The sequence below is a fragment of the Lampetra fluviatilis genome, chromosome 44 (genome assembly GCF_964198595.1).
Source record: "Lampetra fluviatilis chromosome 44, kcLamFluv1.1, whole genome shotgun sequence".
NCBI lineage: Eukaryota > Metazoa > Chordata > Hyperoartia > Petromyzontiformes > Petromyzontidae > Lampetra > Lampetra fluviatilis.
The window spans coordinates 8,263,230-8,289,786 of record NC_136318.1 but is presented as its reverse complement, the minus strand read 5'-3'; the positions used below and the strand labels follow the sequence as shown (position 1 = coordinate 8,289,786).

General features: G+C 48.1%; 1 protein-coding gene across 3 annotated transcripts in view; it reads left to right on the top strand.

The window, feature by feature from the left end:
- The window catches only part of LOC144947354 (chemokine-like protein TAFA-2), a 128,140-nt gene that overhangs the window by 53,334 nt on the left and 48,249 nt on the right, over positions 1–26,557 (top strand). Inside the window, exons 2-3 of one of the 3 annotated variants that reach the window (XM_078876628.1) lie at positions 13,542–13,775; positions 22,361–22,479. In XM_078876628.1, the coding sequence (XP_078732754.1) occupies positions 13,629–13,775; positions 22,361–22,479 (266 nt within the window). In that variant the 5' untranslated portion in view covers positions 13,542–13,628. Of the gene's footprint in view, positions 1–13,541; positions 13,776–22,360; positions 22,480–26,557 lie in introns of those variants that run through there. The other 2 variants (XM_078876629.1, XM_078876630.1) reach the window with 2 other exon arrangements.

Genomic DNA, 26,557 nt, shown 5'->3' with positions numbered 1-26,557 from the left:
TGGCCGGGAAGTCAAATGAATGTTGGTGATTGCACAGCTTCAGCTCCTGGTGGTGTGGTGACACCGATCCACTTCGTGCCGTGCAGACGGCACGAGCTGCAAGCAGCCCCTGGGGTCCGTTTCAGTGGAACACCAATTAGCCACAGCACGAACAGTTCAGAACAACAAACATACAACGACAAATATACAACAACAAATATACAACAACAACAACACATATATAACAACAACAACCAATGCTGAGCCTGTCACCTGCACGAGCTGTGGGAAGGAGACACGTGGCCACTGTCACGCGTCAGCGTCACGGACTCAGACGCACGAGTCGCGGTTCTCAACACTATTGTTGCTCTTCTTGGTTCTTTCGGTAAAGTCACGTAGAAGGGAAGTAATAAAATAATAAAATAATAAAAATTAAACATAATAAAACAATTCTCACGACGTTTCGGCCACAACGCAAGCAACGCCTGAGGATGGCTGCTTGCGTTGTGGCCGAAACGTCGTGAGAATTGTTTTATTATGTTTAATTTTTATTATTTTATTATTTTATTACTTCCCTTCTACGTGACTTTACCGAAAGAACCAAGAAGATGAATCCCTGCAGTCACGAAAGCTTTAAATCGAAACTATTGTTGCTGTTGTTGTGGTTATTATTGATGTTGGTGTGGTGGTGGTGGCTCCTCAATACCGACCGCGAGGCATTCCCCCCCCCCGCCACCCCGCCCCCTTACCCAGACATCCCAACTAAGGAACGAGACGGGTGGACTTCTCCACAAATCTGGCTGTCGCCTGATGAAGCTAGTTGTAATTACTGGCGAAACGTCGTACTCGGATTATAAATGTTGTGGCTTGGCTCTCCAACACACCGGTTAGTGCTGTACTAGTGACGAATTGGCCACGTTCTGTTCACGCGACAACCCTTACTAGTTGGCTGTGTCGGGTGGTGGCGGGTTTAAGGACACATTCATATATTTACGCGATCTAACCCAAAAAACCTCTATTATGGATGATATTGGTCGCGAAAGTCTGCCACGTCTTGAACTAACCCAATTAAGTTTGCTAAGAGATCACGCGCACTCGACTCGAGTTCATGGCGGTGACGTCACCGCGCCGCTTGTGCCAGCCTAGGTGCACCTAAGCCACCGCTTCCCGTAACAAAGACAAAGATCCCACGTATAGCCTTTAAACAGGGTGTTTGGGGCAAGTGCTGCGAGCGACGAGCACATACGAAGGCCGGAGCGGCTCACAGGGGTGGGTGGCCAGCACCGCCTTTGTCTCTCCAGTGGCGACGTTTACACACCGCACCAGGTACTCATTTGAGGCCGAGTCGACCTAGGGAAGGCCCAGAACCGGTGGTGGCCGAGAGCGAGAATCGAACTCGGGTCGTAGCGCTACACTACCGCTCACCGACTCATGGCACACGAAGCAAGCACAAAGACTGAGATGTCCCCGTGTCGAAATTTCAGTCTTGTTGGGGTAAGTGCTGCTCACCAGCAAACTGTTCAGGCCAGAACGGAACGACGAGAGGTTGGCGTTTGGGCAGAACCACGCCCGGCCACCTTTGTCTCCCCAGTGCTGATGTTGATTTTCTCTGTACAATGGCACCAGGTACCGATTCAAGGCTGAGTTGAGCTAAGACCGTTTCAAATATTCGCCGCTGATCTGTTTATTTGTCCATGTCCATGAGGAGGAGGAGGCATGGACACAATGTTGGAGCCATCATTTCCTGTTCGCGAGTGCCAAAGATACACACACACGCGCTCTGTAGTCTATAGCGATAAAGATCGAGGCGGATAGGGTTTTTTTGTGTGTGTGTGTGCTGGGGATGCACGCTGTGTGGGTTGATCGGCTTAGTGCGCAATGATTATAACAGCTCTGGGTCAGCGCTTGTGCGCTCTAAGCCAGTGACTTATGCATCCCTGTATCCAGCACGAACGAGGTTGGGGGGGGGGGGTTGGCTCACACGATTAATGTTTGTAAAATTTTTGTCCGAACAATTCACGGCTCATTCTCGCGCGGGCAACAACCGTGAGCGATGTCGCAACGACGCGGTGCCCTACTTGTTTGACTCGCGAGTCGCGGAGCGATGCATCGATTGTCATCGATAGATGAATCAAGTGGCATTGATCGGCATCGATAGATGCGCTGATTGGCATCAATTGAAACATGAATTGGCATCGATTGGCATCCAAAGATGATTCGATCGGTGTCGATCAGCATCAATAGATGCGTCGATCGGCATATAGATGTATCCATCGGTGTCGATCAGCATCAATGGTTGCATCAATTGCCGTTGAATGCCATCGATGGATGCATCGATCTGCATCCATCAGCGTCGATATATGCGTTGGTCGGCACTTCTCAGCATCAACGGATGTATCGAATTGCCGTTGATCGGCATCAGTGGATGCATCGATATCCAGCGGTGTTGATCGGCATCATTGATCGGCTCGTGCTGCCGATGAAGCCGGATGTCATTACCAGCGAAACGTCGTACTAACATTTTAAATGATGTTGATTCGCTCTTCAACACACCGGTGGGCTAAAGCAGTGAATTATTTTGTCCTTTGAAAAACGTGAAACATTTTTTACTGTTTGGCCATGTCGGGTGGTGGAGGGTTACGACACATCAATAAATAACGCGATCTTACCCAAAAACTTATATTATGAATAATATTTGGCGAAAAAGCCTACGTGTCAAACGAACGTGATCTCGCGCACGGAGCGTCGGCCGCTGCGTCGCCCCTTCAATGCAAGCGGCACGCGGATGATGCGCGACACGTGATACACGTCGCCTGAAGGGAGTGAACGCGACTTTACGTACGAGCGAGATGACCGTTCGCCATGCGACTGGGCGTAGAACTATCGCGTCCATATTTGTCATCGTCGTCATCATCATCATATTGGTCATCGTCGTCATCATCGTCATCATTCCTGCCCTCTTTCATATCAGCTGCATTACAGTCGCTTTCGGCTGGTGGTGGTGGTGGCGTCACTGCTGGATTTGTGCAGGACTAGGTGCATCTTGGCTTTTTTGTTTAACGATGTCATATTCAAGGTGGAGCGGTGGCGCAGTGGTTACTGAGCTGCACTGTGAACTTGGCCACCCACCTGAGTTCGATTCCCATCAGTGGCGAGTGACATAACAGCCAGTCCTGCTCTCCCACCACCCTCATTCATGGTGAAGTATGACAAATATGATGGCATGGGGAGGCCTTCATCCAGTGGTGGATTGCGAATGGCTGGAATGTATTTTTTTACGCTACAATTCCTGCCATTTTAACAACATATCGCGCTGATAGTCATTGGCATCATTAGAGGAAAACGGAGTTTTGTTCTCAAAGGTTCCAAAACACATCTCTCCCACCCCCGCCCACTCAATTGGCACCTAGCCGCAACAGCGTTCAGCAACATCAGCAAAAAATAAAAAATCCACGAAGTCACGTTTTCATCTCTCACGCCTGCGCCCGGAGTCCCCTAATGAGCGAGGCAACTTTAGGCCGAGCGAGCGCCTTAGGCACAACAACAAAAAAGCTAAATAATAATAAGGGTCTGCTGATGTGGAGATTAATGGGCTTGTATTAGTGCTAATTTTAAACTGTCGCCCAAGATTTATGGAGTGCTCGCTTGGAACAACAACAGCTCCCGTGGCCGGCTGGCTGGGAGGCTGGGGGCCTCGCCTTTCGGTGTTGTCCGGCGTGCCGCGTGCGAGAAATTGGGCCCGACCAATTCTCCTCTCGCCGAGGGGCCCCCCGGAGTGGATCGGCAGGAAGGAAGCATTTCGTGCCAGCCCACGATTGATGTTTAAATTAAGCAAATTGAAAGGGATTAAATGGCCATTTGCTCTGCTTCGGACGGCCGGCCGAAGCGAACGGGCTCGCCAGATAAAGGATTGGATTATCAGGTTCCTGCCAACATTTTTTTTCCCCGAGCTCCGTGCGGTAATTGGCGCGGCGGCGATTGTTTAATTATTTACCAATCTCCACGCCGGGGCCAAGGAGAACCGCACGCCGTGGCTTCTCGTCTCAACGTTCAAGGAGGCCGTCATTTTTGGCAGTGGCCCTGCCGGTCTAAGCCGTAGACCTCGGTAAACGAAGCAGGGTTTTTTTTTTGAGCCTGGATATCGCTAGGGTTGGGTGACCGCCTGCCCCCGATTAGCACGGTTCGGACGCGTACGGTGCGAAAGAAGTTCATCGTACAGTAGAAACCCTCTCCTGTTAACGACGGTGACTGGTTCCACGAAAGCGGTCGTTGGATGATTTGGTCGTTAAGCGAGTAGAGGAAATGCGCGTTAAAGGCTTCATTTGTTCCGATAGCATCGAAAGTTACCCCTTTTCATAAAAAACTATATTTAAACAATGGAAATTAATGCTAACAACATTATAAACGCATACTATAAAAAAGAAACATGGTTAATCAATGCATTGATTCATATTTACTGCACCTACAACAGCCCGTCGTTAACAGGGGAATGGTCGGTAAGCGAACACATTGGGCTCTATGGATACACTACACTACGTTACACTACACTATACACTACGCTACGATACACTACACTACTATACACTATACACTACACTTCTATACACTACACTACTATACACTACACTATACACTACGTTTCTATACACTACACTACTATACACTACACTACTATACACTACACTATACACTACACTATTACACTACACTACTATACACTACACTATACACTACACTACTATACACCACTACTATCCACTACACTATAAACTACACTACTATACACTACACTATACACTACGCTACGATACACTACACTATACACTACACTACTATACACTATACACTACACTTCTATACACTACACTACTATACACTACACTATACACTACGTTTCTATACACTACACTACTATACACTACACTACTATACACTACACTACTATACACTACACTACTATACACTACACTACTATACACTACACTATACACTACACTATTACACTACACTACTATACACTACACTATACACTACACTACTATACACCACTACTATCCACTACACTATAAACTACACTACTATACACTACACTATACACTACGCTACGATACACTACACTATACACTACACTACTATACACTACACTTCTATACACTACACTACTATACACTACACTATACACTACGTTGCTATACACTACATTACTATACACTACACTACTATACACTACGTTTCTATACACTACACTACTATACACTACACTACTATACACTACACTATACACTACACTATACACTACACTACTATACATTACACTACTATATACCATACACTACACTTCTATACACTACACTACTATACACTACACTACTATACACTACACTATACACTACACTACTATACACGACACTACTATACACTACACTATACACTACACTACTATACATTACACTATACACTAATATACACTACACTATACACTACACTACTATACACTACAATATACACTACACTATACACTACACTACTGTACACTACACTACTATACACTATACACTACACTTCTATACACTACACTACTATACACTACACTACTATACACTACACTACTATACACTACACTATACACTACACTATACACTACACTATACACTACTATACACTACACTATACACTACACTACTATACACTACACTATACACTACACTATACACTACACTATACACTACACTACTATACACTACAATACTATACACTACACTGCTATACACTACACTACTATACACTACACTACTATACACTACACTATACACTACACTACTATACACTACACTATACACTACTATACACTACACTATACACTACTATACACTACACTATACACTACACTACTATACACTACACTATACACTACACTACTATACACTACACTATACACTACACTACTATACACTACACTATACACTACTATACACTACACTATACACTACTATACACTACACTATACACTACACATTGGGCTCTATGCCCGTCGTTAAGCGATCAGTCGTGAACAGGGTTGCTCGCGAAGAGGGGTTCGACTCGACACACACGCACCTCTCGCCAAAGACAGGTGCAGTCGGCGTCCGGCGCAGTGGAGGTGCAGTGCAGCAACATGTGTTGTCGTTCTAAACTCCCCGTCTACTTCAGCAATGCAAGATCCATTGTTGTACTGTGCTTCTGCGCCCCCCACCTTTAGCAATCCGTCTATGCCCCCCCCCCCCCCCACGTGACACAGGTCACACGCTCTTTTGCGAATGAAAGTCACCCTGGTCTCGTGAGTTATCGCCATGGGGTTCACAAATTCAACTTCGCGTCACTTTGAACTTTCGTTGAGCTAGCATTTGTGATTTCCAGGTCGCTTCTGAAAAAAACCCAAAGCTCTGTAGAGCTCAGTGGGGCTAAAAAAAACATAAGTTTTAGAGTTTTCCCAAGCCTCGCGGGCCAGCGTGAAGAAGGTGTGGTAGATTGACCCCAAAGAGCAACACGGTGTGGGGGTGGAGGTGGGAAGGCCCTCATCCAGCAGTGGATTGACAAACGAGGCTGTGCAGGTTGAACGGCACGAGCCAAGACGGAGGCGAGCGGGCAGCTCGTGAGGTTACCGCGCCGCTAAAACATTCAAGTCAACACACACACAACACAACAATGTGTTTTAAGACAAACTCCCCGTGACTGTTTGCTCTTTGGCGTCAGGATGATCAAATCGTGTTCCCGATCGCACGCACCTTTAAAGAACAATGGCATCTAAAGAGATGCAAGTTTCAGGTGGAATGGCTGATGATCACTAATACAGTTGCATCTGGATATAAGCACGCCCCTTGGGAGCAAGGCCATGAATGTGTGCTTATATCTAAGATGCAGCAAGGTGGCAGAGTAGGGGCGCAGGTGGTGCATCTGCCAGTGATCTCAGTCAGTCAACCCATGGCACCTGGGTCTGTCCCTTGACCTCCTGCCAGTGAACCTTCAACACTTCACGTGGCCTCAAAGTGCACCTGGCCTGGCACAGGCGCTGTGGTGACATCACCGTTACTTAGTAGGGAATGGTGGCTGTTGTTGTGCTAAGATCTGCTGCAGTAGTGTGCTTGTACCAAAGGATGCCATTTGCCTTCCTGCCCACCAGTGTAATGTGTAAGGGAGTGTTGCTTATATTAAAATAAATGTTGTTTATGTAATGGGTGCTGATTTAATCCTGAGTTGTACGCGATTGGCTGTAAGATATTATTTTTATGCGGTAAAAGCGACGGCTATGCACTTACCTTCGGAGTGAAATTATCTTTTGAATTCGTATTAGTTTTCAGATCTTTTAAAATTGCACATTACGTCTGTCTGAATCGCACGGCATTCCTGCAATATAATTCGTACTGTATGCACACGATCGGGAAAATGGAAATACTCTGCAGTTTGGCACGTTTTTCATCATTACACAATTACTCAAATGCAAGCCCGTTTCTCTACGAGTTTTATTTTTACGTATTTTTTTTCCCATCGCATTCCCGTTTCATGCACTTAAATCTCTTGCCAGCGGATTTTATTTGCGAGAGACAGAAATTCTCGTGGGTCTCAGAGCACCACCTGCTACGCATCAGCCCCGGTGATTGGAGGTGAGGCTGACTTATTGTAGACAGCACGACATCCCTGCCATCGCAGACAATTTGATTTGGCCGTCCGTAGCTTTGTCATAATTTTTTTACAGCCGTGTTAATTGCCTGTCAACTGCAGTGGGTTTTTTTTCAGAAACGCCACGCACTACAGAAAAGTCCCCAAAGGATGCAAAGCGTAGAACTTAGATGCAACCCAAGATTAGCAGACTTTTAAGCATTTTAAAAATCTAATTTACCAGGTAAGGCCCACTGAGCTATATACTGTAGCTCTTTCGCAGAACCGACCTTGCCACAAATGGTATCTCAACGAAAGTGGCATATCGTCAAGTGGGACTTCATAGCAGCCAGATAATCTAAACACGTATTTGTAAATGTGGAGGGAGAAAAATCCACGCGACCACGGGGAGAACGTGCCAACTCCAAATATTTAGGCATCGTCAGGGTCGGGATCGAGCTCACGACCTCCTGTATACCAGACGAGGTAGTTAACATCTCCTAGCCACCTTGACTTCCATCGTCTGGCAGTCCCACCAACCCATGTGCTTGGCACTGGTCACATATATGTTGTCAATGGTTTCCATTCTTATCTTATTCAACTTCGATCTCGTCCAGTTTCAAGTCAGGCCTAAAAAAACACTGCTCATTCATTAGCAATATTTTTTAATTCATATATTGCTTGTGAGAATAGGCAGTGGGGTAAATTGTAGATTGTTGCACGATCAAGATTTTTATTTTGGCATGGAAGATGTCAGCGCAGTGGTACAGCGATTGGTACACTGCACCACGAATCTGGTGATGTTCATTCCCAGCAACGGCCAACATCATGGTCCGAACCTGATCCCACCACCACCACCTTGCCCCCCCCACCGCACCCCAAGGCTGGGGTTACACAGTGGTCCAAATGCAAATGTATCGCAAGAGTTGAATTCATGGTCAGTGGTGAATTCTGTTCGTTATCCCTCTTGTAGGTCTATTAGATTCGTGTCAGTTATGGGGACGTCAACAGTGGTTCTCGTTATGGAAAGACTTGCCCTCGCCATAGAAATGTAGAATTGGCACCACTGGCTCTCTATGTCTCCAGTGGGGCTGAGCATCACCCAATTCTTTGTTTTGAGTCATTTTGCCATCGATTGCCGGTGAATCTGAAGTCATTAAATCAGAATCAGAATCTTTATTTTAGACTGCAGGAGGAATCCGATGAGCTATGAAGCTCCTCTTTCACAGATGTCCAGTGGGGGCACGCGGTCAGAACGTTACAATAGCAAACACAACACAAAACACCACCAAAGGAGTGCAAAGTACAGGAAATGTGAGGCTACAGTCAGCTGGTAACCCTGGGAATTCAAACTCACGAAGCCAGCCGGAACGTCTTGGCGTTCTAATGGAGACCAGCCCATGGGCGCCAATTACCCACCTCTCCAAAAACACCTCAAACATTGTCCCTTTCTTTCTTCCCTCTTGTGAACATCCATTAAGCGATGTACATGGCAGTTCAGTGCACCGCACAAATTTAATACATCTGCTCTATTTTTGTTCAAATGCACGAGGAAGCGTAAAGTGGTTTCAACTAACATAGGGCGAGGGGCGTTTGAAACAAACAATCATGCACTGGGGCATTCAGGGAGAATTTGGCTTCGTTCCGTGGGATAATAAAATCTGTGGTTAAAACAAAATCTATTTTTTTCTCCCAAGAAAAATTATAATTATACATTTGCGGTGTGTTTTTTTGTTTTATTTTTGATGACCGGCTCAAATGAACGCCGGCTGAAATGCGGTTGGTCTGAAATGACGTTTCAGGAACGTTCGTTTATTTAGTTGGGCAAAAGATAATTCTTGAAAATATCGGATCATCACGTACCTGCGATTCGCCACGGAGAGGACAACGTCCGTCCTTACGTGAGGCTCGGTGAACGTATCGCGAGATTTAATAACACTGGTCAACACACTTTTTCTGGCATAAGGTATTCCAACGGTTTTAAGGTAATTTTGGGTGCTGATTCCAAATCTGGCATCAGTTTTTGTCTATCACATCAGGTTTTTGAGATATCAAATATTGCATTTTTAATAAAAACAGCAGAAGAAAAATATTAAATAAATGTGGATATCTACATAAAATTATATTATAAATACACTATCCTAAAAATACAGCACCATATTTTAACACTAAAGCAGTCACTGACTCACAACAATTTTCAATCATAAGTGACAGAGTTAATTTCGGGTAAAATCAATGAAAATGGGGTATGCCGATAGCATGAAAATGAGATGTGATAGAGCAAATCTGAGATCAGATTTGGAATCAGCACCCTGAAATTAGTCTAAAACAGCTGCAAAAGTCCAGGCCAGAAAAACATTTTTTTGTTTTGATCAGTGTTATTTATCGACACTGATCCACGTGATCGAATCGCTGTCTTATTAGCAAGCTACTGACGCTGTTAGGAAGCTGCTGGAGGTTTATGAAAAAGGCACTGAAGCTATGCGCTTTTAAGTCAAAATTGAAAAATAATGTCATTAAAACTGCTTTTTGTGTTTAGTTTGTTGTCCTTCCGCCGCACCTCCGATTAGCACGGTTGGCTACGTACGGCGCGAAAGAAGCTCAGCGTACAGTACGTACCATTGTCACATCCTTGAAGTTAGAGACCCCCCCCCCCTAAGCCACCTGGCCCAGCATAAAGGCAAAATGACACAAACTCTAACCCTCAGATTTTTGTTGCAAATGTCAAATATAATTTGACATTTTAAACAAATGTTCCAAAATAGCTCACTCACGACACTGACAGAGGAAGGGCCTCCACTAGAGCTCCCTCTCGGAGGGGCATTTTGATCTCCTCTTTCACCCTGGCCACACACATCTTAGAAGAGGTGGGAGTTACCCACACTTTACCCCACTTTTCCCCACCACGCGTGACCTGCCAATAAATGCATCCATTTATATTGCCGCGTGGACAATATGTATATTTTTTATTTTACCGCGCAGTAATGAATATAAACGTTTCTGCTGCTCATTTCCACATTAATGTGCATTAGCCAATAACCGCTGAAACAATTTTCGAAAATGTCCTTGATGCCTCGCTTATTGTTGGTAATTACGGGCAGTTTATCTTCAACATCATTGAATTAAACCCCGACACTGCTTAGGCCATTTATTTAAATTGTCAGCGCGCTCCAGTAAGTCGTGGTCCTCGCTCCATTTGGTTGCCTTTTTATTACGGTGGCAACTTGCTTTTGGTATTATAATTTGTTTTTATAACTTATTCCAATGTTTGCTATCGACATCACGTCATGAGGTTCTATCCTTGCGCACGATAGCAGCAGCAGCAGCAGGAGAATGTTCATGGAGCGAAGTGCCAATGTCGAGGTCTGCTGGCCGCGAAGAGAGGGCTTCAGCAGTTTGAGTTTGTGCGGTTTTGCTGTTCCTCCTCCGTTGGAGCAGCACAGACACCGCTGGTTTACTACGCGGTCCATAGCTTGGCTTGCATGGCCACGATCTCACTGTCATGGGGGTGAGGAATCCATTCGACAAATCTCACAGAGCGACGGAATCGCTTGCGTCAGGGGGAACGGCTGAAGGGGAGAGACCTTTTTGACAGAATGTGTCCTGTAAATCTTCGCCTCTTTGTCCGTCATGCAGCAAAGGGCGGCGAACTTTCTCGCAGACTCTGCAGTGAGATTGTCACATGGCAGTGGGACCATTATTTTTCAAAATTTCAGAGCCAGAATAATTTTGACAAATTAATGACATTTACGTAAAAATTCCTTCTCTAGCTCCGCCCACTTACCTTTGGGTTGGGCCCACCAAAAGCCTAAATAACCTCTTTTTAGCGATCTTTGGAAGCACATAATCAACCAGGTAGGGTGTTGACTGTTATGTTAGCCGACTCTCTGTGTTGTATTGCATTATATTTATAAGTTAACCAGGTTTGTTTCCTCTTTCATTTGTACCTGGTGATGATTGCTTGTGTTGCGATCGAAACGTCGTGATCTATTATTTTTCTACCCACGTGACCTTCACCGAAAGAACCAAAAAGTATGGATTCCTGCAGTCACGAAAGCTTCAAATCAAGATTACAATCAAACTTATTAGAATGGATTTTGTGTGAGTCATTGGTGACTTGGCTAAGGCCATGAGCTCCGCTACACTTGAGAACCCGGCTTTTAATCGTGGCTTGCCCAGATTGAATCGCAGGATCTCAGCGGTGCCAGCTCATCGCCTTGACCTCCCTAAGCCACCCGGTCACGTCGGCTGTAACTTTCATGACAGAGTAGTTGTAAGTCCCTCGCACGCACGCGTTTGGTGACGTACCAATGAGCTCCTCATTATCGCCCAGAGCTCTGGCTAGACATGTTGGCGCCCTTGGCAAGGTGGGTGCCACAGTCGTGCCACTCACCCACCCACCCGCCACCACTCCCCCCCCCCCCTGACCTCCCCCACCCAAGTGCCCCACTTCCTCTGTGGACATCGTTAGATTTTCAACAATTTTGGGTTTGCGTGTGTGTGTATGTTGAACGTCTTTCTCATCTTACGTAGCCAACCGTGATAATTTGAGGTGCTGATCATACACATGACCATGCATGTAGAGGGAATATATATGTGTATATCTACGTTTAATTCCCAATTCTGACAGTGTCTCCTCATTGCTACAACTTTACCATTACCTTTTCCTTTCATGTTATAGTTTTCAACAAAAATATTTGTGTTCTGCTGTTTATTTCATTTCAAAAGCATGCGGCGATGCAAGCTTGGCATTATGGTGGCGAGATGTTAACTACTTCGTCTGGCATACGGGAGGTCGTGGGTTTAATCCCGACCCTAATGCCTGTATGTATGAAGTTTGCGTGTCTCTCTCCTCGTGATCACGTGGATTTTTCTCCAGGTCCTCCGGTTTTTCCCCTCCATATTTAGAATCAACGTGCGTTTAGAAAAGGTGGCTGTTATGCATTTCCATGTGGCAAGCCTCTTGGTTGAGATATCATTCGTGGCCAAGTCGCTTCTGATAATAGAGACACATTGAGATACAGAGAGAGAGATGAGCACGTGGATTAGATAACATACCGAGGGTAATAACATCGTTTAAACTCTAAGGAGAAGTAAGTTGGGCTTGGGTAGGACACATGGTGGCTCTTAGGGAATCATTGCCGATGGTCAAGAATAACGACAGCCAAGGATTGAAACGAGAAGACCCGTGCCGCAGAGACGGAGCGATGGAATCGGCGCGTGTCCACAAGCTGGGTGGATTTTCTGCATCGCTGGATGATGATAGATGTAGGCAGCAATGGGGATCCTTCACCAAGCAGTGGATCTATCAGGGCTGACGATGATGATGATGAAGCCTATGGGATGCATGTTGTTGCATCGTGTGTTCATACAACTCTGACCGCTTTAATAAGTATAATGCACACGACAGAACACGCACAAAAGAACGTTTGAAAGTGTGTGCGGAGGGAGGAGTAGAGTGAGATGAGAGAGGCAGGAGAGTGCGTGGAGGGGGAGTAGAGAGTGAGATGAGAGGGGAGAGGTTGGCAGATTCCACTGAGGAGCATCGTCAAGACGACGGCGATCGCCACCGCCACGTGTACCTGCCACCTGTACCCGCCACGTGTACCCGGCGTGTACCTGCCACGTGTACCTGCCACGTGTACTCGCCACGTGTACCCGGCGTGTACCTGCCACGTGTACCTGCCATGTGTACTCGCCACGTATACCTGCCACGTGTACCCGGCGTGGAGTGGAGGAAGCGAGAGCCGGGCCGCGCGATCCCCAAACGGAGCACACCGTTTGACGACGCGATGCGCTCTCAGCTTCGCGAGGTTCTGCATGCGTGCGGGAGATGGGGGGTAGTGGTGGTGGTGTGAGGAGTAACAGCGACGTGTACCCGCCTTTGTCTCTCCCCCCACTCCTCCTCCTCCCACCTCCTCCGACAGGAGCCCGCCTCGCGCGTCGGCCGAGTCCCGTGAGTAGTCGCGTGCGGAGTGTGCTGTGGTGGCGTGCGCGCCCGCACTCCCCGCTACATGTCCACGCGCCCGCGCTGCCAGGGCACGCTGCTGGTGGCACGCGAACAGCAGCAGCAGCAGCAGCCGTCGTCGCTGGCGAGAAGCCTTCGAGCCACCACGACTCGTCTTTCCCGTGGAGGAACCCGCGACGCGGCGTCCTTCGAGGTAGCGCGCACAATCACCCCCGGGGCCCCTCCTGCCTAATCACTGCCTCCTCGTGGTTTTGGCGATCGTGGTTGGCGCGTCTGTGCCGCCCGGTACGAACGTGGTGGCTAGGGAGGTGTTCACTACCTCGCCTGGTTCGCAGGAGGTCGTGGGTTCGATCCAGAACTTAGCGACGCCTGCTGCTGTATATTTGGAGTTTGCGTGTCTCTCTCTCACTCATCAACATCACGGTGGCTAGGAGATGTTAACTACCTCGCCTGGTATACAGGAGGTCGTGGGTTCTATCCCGACCCTGACGACGCCTGCTGCTGCTGTATATTTGGAGTTTGCGTGCCTCTCTCTCTCCCCGTGGTCACGTGGATGTTGTCACCAAGTCCTCCGGTTTCTTTCCCTCCACATTTAGAATTGAAAATTGTTACGGAATATGGCTTCATATGAATGGAAACCATTGACACAATCTTTGTGATCAGTGGCGAGATGTTAACTACCTCGCCTGGTATACAGGAGGTCGTGGGTTCTATCTCGACCCTGACGATGTCCGCATATTTGAAGTGTTCACGCTCTCCCCGTGGTCGCGTAGATTTATCTCCCCCCCCATCCCTCCCCACATTTAAAAACACGTGCTTCGAGTATTTGTCTGCAAGACAATTCCACGCGACAATGAAACATTTTTGTCGAGCTATCATTTGTGAGAGCCAGGTCGCTTCTGAAAAAAAAGAGCTACATAGCTCAGTGGTTCATTACCTGGTTTAAAAAAGAAAGTTAATTAGTTCATCATTCCACCTCCGCTCGTGACCTCACCGCCGGCTGGTGAACGCGTGAGCGCGTTCTGGGCTTCCTCTAAGTCGGCACGGCAGAGGTCGCAAACGGGTTTTGATTCCTTACCCGTACCCGTACCCGGCCGCACCAGGGTCGCAAACGGGTACCCGTACACGGCCGTACCCGTACCCTACCCGTACCCGGCCGGGTAAGGGTAGCCGGGTAGGGTACGGGTATCGGGTACCCGGTTGCGACCTCTGCGGCACGGCCTTCAACGAGTGCGCCAACATCGACGCGGGGGAAGACCTAAAGACTGCGGGGTCCAAATTTCGATTTGAAGCTTTCGTGACTGCAGGGATTCATCTTCTTGGTTCTTTCGGTAAAGTGAATGACTCATTCAGACGCTGTCTGTTCTTCACCTGAGGACGGCTGCTTGCGTTGTGGCCGAAACGTCGTGAGAATTGTATTTTATTATGTTTTATTATTTTATTATTCCCTTCTACGTGACTTTACTGCTGGGTCCATCACGGCCTGCGACGGGAGTGGAGTGGAGGGGGGTAATTCGTCTCTTTCTTTGAAATCCCGCATCAAAGGGGAGCGAGCGATTTTCACGCAGAGCAACGTGGAAAGCAACCGCACCTGTGGAGTGATCGTGAAGTTTAACACACACACACTTTACAACGTCGATGCTGTCCCCCGCGCACGCGACCCCCGTGAACTTTCCAAACACTCGAACGTGGCATCAAAACACTCCGCTGGGAAACTGCACAACACTCCACTGAGCACGGAATGTGAACTCCGATTTATCGCTCACGCATTTCTGCCCCCCCCCTGCCCCCCCACTAGCTGCATCGCCCATTGTGTTTATTGCCCCCGGCGTAACACCTCGTGCCGACTGCTCTCGACTGAACAAGTGAAGGCTGAGCCTTCAACACAGACGGGGTGCTTAGCCCCCTCGCCCCCGCAGCCCCCCCCCCTTCTCCCCTCGCCAGCACCTCCGACGCTTCAGGACTGTGAGCAGCACAGGATGGAGTCTTGGTTATTATTATTATTTTTTAATATATATTCGAGCAGAAAATCCCGGTGTCAGAAATTGCGCGTACCCACCAAAAAAATCACAATAATAATCCCAATAATAATGACAGCTTAAATAGCGCCTTTCGTCGAATCTCAAGGCGCTGTACATCAACGACAACGGAATGGGGGGGGGGGGTCAGTGGTTGGGTAAGGAAGTAGCTTTGTGTTCAAATGGAAAACGCCTCCTGAAAAGGGGAATGTTTTTAGGTGGAAGGACTTGTAGATCCCAACCGAGCCGGACTCTCTGATAGCCCTCGGCAGAGAGTCCCACAGTCCGGGTACCACACGAGAGAGAAGGTCCAGAGAGAGTCCCACCATCCGGGTACCACGGGAGAGAGAAGGCCCAGAGAGAGGTCCACCATCCGGGTCCCACGGGAGAGAGAAGGCCCATAGAGTAATCTCCTGGTGAAGCTCAAAGCAGCTGGAGTAAATTGGCACCTAACCATAACTCTAATTCAAACATGTTCAGCGGTGGTAACAAAGAATCATACCCCTGGGGTTACAAATATTCACCATAGTGGGGACAGCTATTTGGGGGAATCGGTATTTGCTTGTAACATCCTCAGTGAAAAACTCGACCAGTTTAAGTACAGGCCAGACATTTCCTCGGCTTGAGACACTATCAGATGCACGCATGTTGAACTTCTTCCGTAACCGTACGTAGCCAACCGTGCTAATCGGAGATGCCCGCAGCACCGCTCAGCGATGTTTCTGTTCTTTTATCACCGAGTAGCAGCAGCAGCAGCCACGCCCTGTAACTAACCACACCTCTAGACCCAGTCTGAAGGTGGTCGTGGTCTGAGCTCGACATTTGGAGAAGGTGCGGTCATCGGGTCGCTCGGATGGCACCTGGTGTCGCAAGTTCAGCTGTTGCCCAAAGAGTCAGAAGATCATCAAGGTTCAAACCACCGATCCACTCCAATCAGAGGACTTAGAGAAATACTGGGTAACAGCAAAGCAATGTGACAAAACTTCCCGTGATGTGACTTGGTGGAACGAGTTGCATGGCCAGTGGATGGAACATCAAGCAGCCTATGAAAGATCATATTCTTAGGTTTTTTCCGGTAAAGTCACGTAGGTAAAACATTAAAATTAATAAAAGTAAAATTAAATAAAAATCACGACGTTTCGGAGGCAACACAAGCTTCCGTCTTCAGGTGGAACCGTCACAGCCACGACAGCTGTATCAAGTAAATGAGAGATTACAAGAGCTACCACTCCGTATATATAATGGTTGGAGAGGGGGAAGGGCCAAGTACGGCACACTTTTTATTAATATGGTAAGGTGAGGCTTAAGAGGCTGAACCTAAGAATATGAATCCTTGCAGTCACGAAAGCTTCAAATCTATGAAAGATCAGTCGCTCTTCTGGTTAGCCCATAAAGAAATGCATTTTCCACGCTCTTCTTACTCAGAACCAGTGGCACTTGATGCTCTTGATGAGCCAGAGAACGATTGGTCTTTTGCCCACTGGCAGTGTCTTTGGCTCCAAATCCATCCACGCCGTCCGATCTTGAGCTTTCTTCTTCGTTTCACTCTTTGGACCCCTTTACCTTCAAGTAATCAACTAGCATCATTATATTTTCTTGTTTCTTGACCTCTTTTGCCAACTCCTTTGCAGAACTTCCTTCATTAAGCCTTCAAATGTGCCCAATCCACAACTTTTGCCATTAACGGATTGTTCTAATTAGACCTCTCTCCTCATTAACCTGCTGTCGAACTTGCTCATTACTCTATCTCTCCATACGAATGATTTTCTCCATTTGGTATCATGCGCACCACCTCCATCTACGTACAGTGAGGGAAAAAAGTATTTGATCCCCTGCTGATTTTGTACGTTTGCCCACTGACAAATACATGATCAGTCTATAATTTTAATGGTAGGTTTATTTGAACAGTGAGAGACAGAATAACAGCAACAAAAATACAGAAAAATGCATGTCAAAAATGGTATAAATTGATTTGCATTTTAATGAGGGAAATAAGTATTTGACTTCCTCTCAATCAGAAAGATTTCTGACTCCCAGGTGTCTTTTATACAGGTAACGAGCTGAGATCAGGAGCACACTCTTAAAGGGAGTGCTCCTAATCTCAGTTTGTTACCTATATAAAAGACACCTGTTCACAGAAGCAATCAACCAATCAGATTCCAAACTCTCCATCATGGCCAAGACCAAAGAGCTCTCCAAGGATGTCAGGGACAAGATTGTAGACCTATACAAGGCTGGAATGGGCTACAAGACCATCGCCAAGCAGCTTGGTGAGAAGGTGACAACAGTTGGTGCGATTATTCGCAAATGGAAGAAACACAAAAGAACTGTCAATCTCCCTCGGCCTGGGGCTCCATGCAAGATCTCACCTCGTGGAGTTGCAATGATCATGAGAACGGTGAGGAAGCAGCCCAGAACTACACGGGAGGATCTTGTCAATGATCTCAAGGCAGCTGGGACCATAGTCACCAAGAAAACAGTTGGTAACACACTACGCCGTGAAGGACTGAAATCCTGCAGTGCCCGCAAGGTCCCCCTGCTCAAGAAAGCACACATACATGCCCGTCTGATGTTTGCCAATGAACATCTGAATGATTCAGAGGACAACTGGGTGAAAGTGTTGTGGTCAAATGAGACCAAAATGGAGCTCTTTGGCATCAACTCAACTTGCCGTGTTTGGAGGAGGAGGAATGCTGCCTATGACCCCAAGAACACCATCCCCACCGTCAAACATGGAGGTGGAAACATTATGCTTTGGGGGTGTTTTTCTGCTAAGGGGACAGGACAACTTCACCGCAACAAAGACTATGCATACAGCACAACGACTATGCATACAGCACAAAGACTATGCATACAGCACAAACACTATGCATACAGCACACAGACTATGCATACAGCACAAAGACTATGCATACAGCACAAAGACTATGCATACAGCACAAACACTATGCATACAGCACACAGACTATGCATACAGCACACAGACTATGCATACAGCACACAGACTATGCATACAGCACAAAGACTATGCATACAGCACACAGACTATGCATACAGCACACAGACTATGCATACAGCACAAAGACTATGCATACAGCACAAAGACTATGCATACAGCACAAAGACTATGCATACAGCTCAAAGACTATGCATACAGCTCAAAGACTATGCATACAGCTCAAAGACTATGCATACAGCTCAAAGACTATGCATACAGCACAAAGACTATGCATACAGCTCAAAGACTATGCATACAGCACAAAGACTATGCATACAGCTCAAAGACTATGCATACAGCACAAAGACTATGCATACAGCACAAAGACTATGCATATAGCACAAAGACTATGCATACAGCACAAAGACTATGCATACAGCACAAAGACTATGCATACAGCACAAAGACTATGCATACAGCACAAAGACTATGCATACAGCACAAAGACTATGCATACAGCACAAAGACTATGCATACAGCACAAAGACTATGCATACAGCACAAAGACTATGCATACAGCACAAAGACTATGCATACAGCACAAAGACTATGCATACAGCACAAAGACTATGCATACAGCACAAAGACAATGCATACAGCTCAAAGACGAAGGCGGCCGGGCGTGGTGCTGGCCACCCACCTCATGCGCAGTGTGTCCTCACCCAAGGCGACTCACCTTTCTCAACAGTAGATATGAGCTTTCTATTTTGCATTATTTGCGTAATTTTAGTTTTTCATTAAAATATAATTCTCGGCATCCAATGTTTTCCCCATGCCTTATAAGTTCATAGCAAACAACACGTACTGATTGGACAGAATGCTATTCGTTTATTTTCCTTGTGTATGTATTCTATGTATGTTGAACTCGTACTTTTCCGACATGTATCATGTGACATGTATGATCTGACATGCATGATCTGACATGTATCATGTGACGTGCATAATCTGACATGTATGATCTGACATGCATGATCTGACATGTATCATGTGACATGTATGATCTGACATGTATGATCTGACATGTATCATGTGACGTGTATGATCTGACATGTGACGTGTATGATCTGACATGTATGATCTGACATGTATCATGCGACGTGTATGATCTGACATGTATGCTGAGTTCTTATTGTTATATTTTTGTTTCCCCCATCAGACCGGTCTCTGATGGGGCCTGTAGACATTAGACTGCCAGACCCAGTCTCTGATGGGGTTATTGCAGACCACGTGTGGACAAACTGGTCTACACATAAGTCTTCCGACAAGAAGGCGATTCATCTAAAATTCAAAATGTGTGGATGTCGTTGGACTTCGTTCGCACCGTACGTAGCCAACCGCGCTAATCGGAGGTGCAGGCCGGGGGGGGGGAACAAGCTAAACGCGAAACAGTTCTTAAGAAATGAGTTTCAAATTGAGATGTAAAAGTTCACAGCTCCCAAAGGCGTCCTCATATCGCAAGAGATCACGCGCAAGTTAAGCGACACGGTGACTGCACAACAGCAGGAGGGGCAAATGATAGGGTTGTGTGTGTGTGGTGGGGGAGGCGGGGCAAATCTGATTGAAGCCGGACTCAGCCCGTTGAGAGTCAATCGAGGGCGGTATCAACAAACACGGCGCAAAGTTCGAACCGCACCCACAATCGAGAGTGGTGGGGGCAAGGTGATGGGGGGGGGGCCCAGCGGATTGAAAAGTGGGAGCCGGACCTGGAGAGAGCTGGGAGACTTTTGACTCTTAAACAACTTTCATTGCCGCCAGCAGCAACAGCACTGGAGGCGATTTCGATATGAAATACACAAAATCACCAGCAAACAAATGAAAATAAACGCTATAAATCCACGCGCTGTGGCGCTAAAAGCACCGCGCACAGCACGAAAGAGCTGGGAGAGAGCGGCGTTAAGCTGGGAGCGGAGGGGCCATCGAGCCAACAAGTTTGCGTCGTCGCGAATGTTGGCCACGGACGAGTCCCATTGACCCGTTGACGAATCGAGCAGCAGTAGCAGTGAGCGGCGGCGGTAGCGGCCGCACCACCGCGCCTAGTCACAGCTGAGCTTGGGTTATCCTGCGAGCATCAGCAGAGCATCAGTCCGTGTGAAGGGCGATACGCTCGTAACCACCACCACCACCCCCTTGCGATGAGGTGGTAATAAACCCGCAACCACACAGCGCGCGTGGCTCCCTGCGTGTCACCACGTGTTGACAGCCTCGTTGTCAATACATCCACTGCTGGATGAGGGCCTTTCTCCGCACCGTGTCGCGGATTACTTGAGCACGCCATTCTTCGCCCGCGCGAGTCGGTGAGGGGCTTGGTACCAAGGTTGTGGGGTGGGAGGAGAGGCGAGGAGGTAAAGACGTGGAGCGTAGTGCAGTACAACCCTGGGTTTCGCTGCGTTGTCCCGCGCCGTGCAGTGTTCCGTTACGGTTGATCAATTTTTTTTCACCATTATCAATTCATAGCCCTGAAAGAACAGCGGCACGGGTGAACGGAGACATTTCACTTGACGTATTTATCGTGATTAAAACATAGCCTATTCACTATTAATGTGCATAGCCCTCAAAGGACTGCCTACCATAAGCTAGCCCATACGCAAAGCAACCACGGCAGGATGATTCGCGACAAAGAGTTGTGTGGTCCTCCGTACTCAAACTGTAGCTGAACTATGTTTTTAAAAATGTCTTTTAACAGATAAAGCTATTTTTCACAAGTGATCGCTCAGCACAGCGGCGTATTATCACGTGGAAATGTAGAGCAGCCGAGTACTCGAAACACGTGCTCCTTATTCACGCGGAGGGGAAAAAAAACCGCGGACCCGGAGAAAAATCCACGAGACCACGGGGAGAGAGAGAGAGAACACGCAAATTTCAAATCGACAGCAGGAGCCGGGATCGAACCTCTTGTATACCAGGCGAGGGAGTTAACATATTCTAGTCATCGTGGCGCCATTTGAGAGAATGCCCTACCTAGGTAGCTGCGTGGATTTGGATTCGACGCTTGTGGTGAGCGGAGCCAGCGTTGATATCAAACGCAGGCACCCGCCCGCGGAGGACGGCGACCGTGGAGTTTCTCCAGCGAGTCTCAGGGTTCTTCGTTCATAATTAATTTGCTTCAGTTTGGCTGTCGGAGCCATTGGCGTTAAGCGCTGAATTCGCAGAATCGTAGAGGCCATTTGGTGTGGCTTCGGCCACGGTGGCTATGAGATGTTAACTGCCTCGCCCTGGTATACAGAAGGTCGTGGGTTCGATAGAGGCCCTGGCGCCTGCTGTATATTTTGTGGCCAGGTGGCTTCTGAAAAAAAGAGAGATATCTCAGCGGGCTTCACCTGGTAAATAAAATATTTTAGTTTATGTAACCCGCAGATTCCTGTCTTTTATGACTAGCTATCACGAGAATTGGATTTCTAATTGTGTTTCTTTACTGCATGTGCTCGCGTTTTAAATTCATGCACATCACCATTAAATGCCCGGAGCTTCGTTTCTATATAAACCGACTTGATCGTGACTGATTAATGATGATTATGATAATGGACACGATACAACAATAGTCTAGCAGCTGTCTTCAGTGAAGCTGGGCCCTGACTCTGCCAGTAGCTTTGCTAATGAATTGGCCAACATTACTTAATATATAGAGGACTGCAGAGCTTGGGTAATCGTTGGGAGCCGGCTTCACCGCGATTAGAAGTTGCGAATTATAATCGTGACCCTGGGGGCCGAGTGGCCGGGTTGCCGGGTGTCTGATGCCGTGCATTGTTGGGACATCCTCGACAGGATGGGAGGGCCGTCGATGGGCAAGCGGAGGCCGCTCACCGACGCCTTGCTCCTCTCTCTGCTCGGGTTGATCTGCCTGCAGCTTGCGCCAGCGTCCGCGCGGGTCCGAGCTCCAACAGGTAACGGGTTCCGCACACGCAACACACGCAACACACGCAACACACGCAACACACGCAACACACGCAACACACGCAACACACGCAACACACGCAACACACGCAACACACGCAACACACGCAACACACGCAACACACGCAACACACGCAACACACGCAACACACGCAACACACGCAACACACGCAACACACGCAACACACGCAACACACGCAACACACGCAACACACGCAACACACGCAACACACGCAACACACGCAACACACGCAACACACGCAACACACGCAACACACGCAACACACGCAACACACGCAACACACGCAACACACGCAACACACGCAACACACGCAACACACGCAACACACGCAACACACGCAACACACGCAACACACGCAACACACGCAACACACGCAACACACGCAACACACGCAACACACGCAACACACGCAACACACGCAACACACGCAACACACGCAACACACGCAACACACGCAACACACGCAACACACGCAACACACGCAACACACGCAACACACGCAACACACGCAACACACGCAACACACGCAACACACGCAACACACGCAACACACGCAACACACGCAACACACGCAACACACGCAACACACGCAACACACGCAACACACGCAACACACGCAACACACGCAACACACGCAACACACGCAACACACGCAACACACGCAACACACGCAACACACGCAACACACGCAACACACGCAACACACGCAACACACGCAACACACGCAACACACGCAACACACGCAACACACGCAACACACGCAACACACGCAACACACGCAACACACGCAACACACGCAACACACGCAACACACGCAACACACGCAACACACGCAACACACGCAACACACGCAACACACGCAACACACGCAACACACGCAACACACGCAACACACGCAACACACGCAACACACGCAACACACGCAACACACGCAACACACGCAACACACGCAACACACGCAACACACGCAACACACGCAACACACGCAACACACGCAACACACGCAACACACGCAACACACGCAACACACGCAACACACGCAACACACGCAACACACGCAACACACGCAACACACGCAACACACGCAACACACGCAACACACGCAACACACGCAACACACGCAACACACGCAACACACGCAACACACGCAACACACGCAACACACGCAACACACGCAACACACGCAACACACGCAACACACGCAACACACGCAACACACGCAACACACGCAACACACGCAACACACGCAACACACGCAACACACGCAACACACGCAACACACGCAACACACGCAACACACGCAACACACGCAACACACGCAACACACGCAACACACGCAACACACGCAACACACGCAACACACGCAACACACGCAACACACGCAACACACGCAACACACGCAACACACGCAACACACGCAACACACGCAACACACGCAACACACGCAACACACGCAACACACGCAACACACGCAACACACGCAACACACGCAACACACGCAACACACGCAACACAAAGATCCCCCGTATAGCCTTAACAGACTATAGAGGCAAGTGCTGTTGGCGAGTACCTATGAAGGCCGGCACGGTACACGAGGGGGTGGTTGGCCAACACCACGCCCGTCCGCCTTTGTCTCCCCAGTGGCGATGTTTACACATCGCACCAGGTACTCATTTGAGGCTGAGTCGACCTAGAGGAGGCCCAGGACCGGTTCAGATAATCGTCACCATGAGCGGGAATCGAACCCGGGTCGCCGGGTTTGTAGCGCAGCGCGCTAACCGCTACACTACCGCTCCCCATTAAGCCTGTGGAGGCTACGTGCAACACACACACACACGCGCGCGTTTAACACACACACACACGTGCAACACACACGCGCAAAGACAAAGATCCTCCCCCCCCCACGTCGCCTTCACAGGCTTAGCGCGGTTGGCTACGAAATGGTGTGAAAGAAGTTCAACGTAGAGGATTTACAAGTAGGGCACACGAGGGGGTGGGTGGCCAGCACCACGCTCGGCCGCCTTCGTCTCCCTGAGTGGCGATATTTACACGGCGCACCAACTTTACACATCGCATGTACACGAAGGCAGAGATCCCCCGTATAGCCTTCTCTGACTACTGGGACAAGTGCTGTTCGCGATTAACACCTCTGAATGTCGACACGGCACACGGGGGTGGAGAGGGGGGGGGGCAGCATCACGCTCAGCCTCACGCTCACATGGCACTGAACTCGTTGGCTGTGTGTACTTTTCCCGACATCATGTGACGCGTATGATCTGACATGTATGATTTGACATGTATGCTGAGGTCTTTTTGTTGTATTTTTGTTTCCCCCATCAGACCGGTCTCTGATGGGGCCTGTAGACATGAGACTGCCAGACCCAGTCTCTGATTGGGGGTATTGCAGACCACGCGTGGACAAACTGGTCTTCCGACAAGAAGGCGATTCATATAAAATTCAAAACGTGTGGATGTTGTTGAACTTCGTTCGCACCGTACGTAGCCAGCCGCGCTAATCGCAGGTCTGGGGGATGGGGGGGGAAGAACAACAAACTAAGCACAAAAAGCGGTTTTAAAGAAATGAGTTTTCAATCTTGATTTAGATGTGTGTGCGTACATCCGGTGGCTTCCTCATATCGGAAGCAAGATTTGTGTTATCATATAAATATGTTGCTACATCCTTTACAATGGCACACTGCGCAACTACATGACACCACCACCACACAACCACATTACACCACCACCATACAACTACATTACACCACCACCACACAACCACATTACACCACCACCATACAACTACATTACACCACCACCATGCAACTACATTACACCACCACCATGCAACTACATTACACCACCACCATGCAACTACATTACACCACCACCATACAACTACATTACACCACCACCATGCAACTACATTACACCACCACCATGCAACTACATTACACCACCACCACACAACCACATTACACCACCACCATACAACTACATTACACCACCACCATGCAACTACATTACACCACCACCATACAACTACATTACACCACCACCATGCAACTACATTACACCACCACCATGCAACTACATTACACCACCACCATGCAACTACATTACACCACCACCACACAACCACATTACACCACCACCATACAACTACATTACACCACCACCATGCAACTACATTACACCACCACCACACAACCACATTACACCACCACCATACAACTACATTACACCACCACCATACAACTACATTACACCACCACCATGCAACTACATTACACCACCACCATGCAACTACATTACACCACCACCATGCAACTACATTACACCACCACCATACAACTACATTACACCACCACCATGCAACTACACACCACCACCATACAACTACATTACACCACCACCATACAACTACATTACACCACCACCATACAACCACATTACACCACCACCATACAACTACATTACACCACCACCATGCAACTACATGACACCACCACCATACAACTACATTACACCACCACCATACAACCACATTACACCACCACCATACAACCACATTACACCACCACCATGCAACTACATTACACCACCACCATGCAACTACATGACACCACCACCATGCAACTACATTACACCACCACCATGCAACTTACATGGCATGGTGGCGGTGCTCTTTGCGAGGAGTTATAAAGCTGTGGGTGGCTTTGTATAGCCACGAACTGCGAGGCAAGTGCCATGTCGCGTGTTGCATTCAGAATTTAATATATCTCATCCTTCACAGTGAATGACTGTGAACAGCCCACCGTGGCGGTAGATGTGACAGATAAACCCATACTCCGTCTCGCTGACTGCAAAGTACATGCAAACTACGTGAAGCATGTGGTATAAATATGGATTCGATGTACTCTCTGTGTGTGTGTGTGTTTGCTTGTGCGTACATCTTTGTGTGAGCGGCAGTGCAGCGGTTAGCGCTGCTGCTGCTACAAACCCGGTGACCGGACTTCGATTCCAGCTCACGGGCAACACCAGTGATG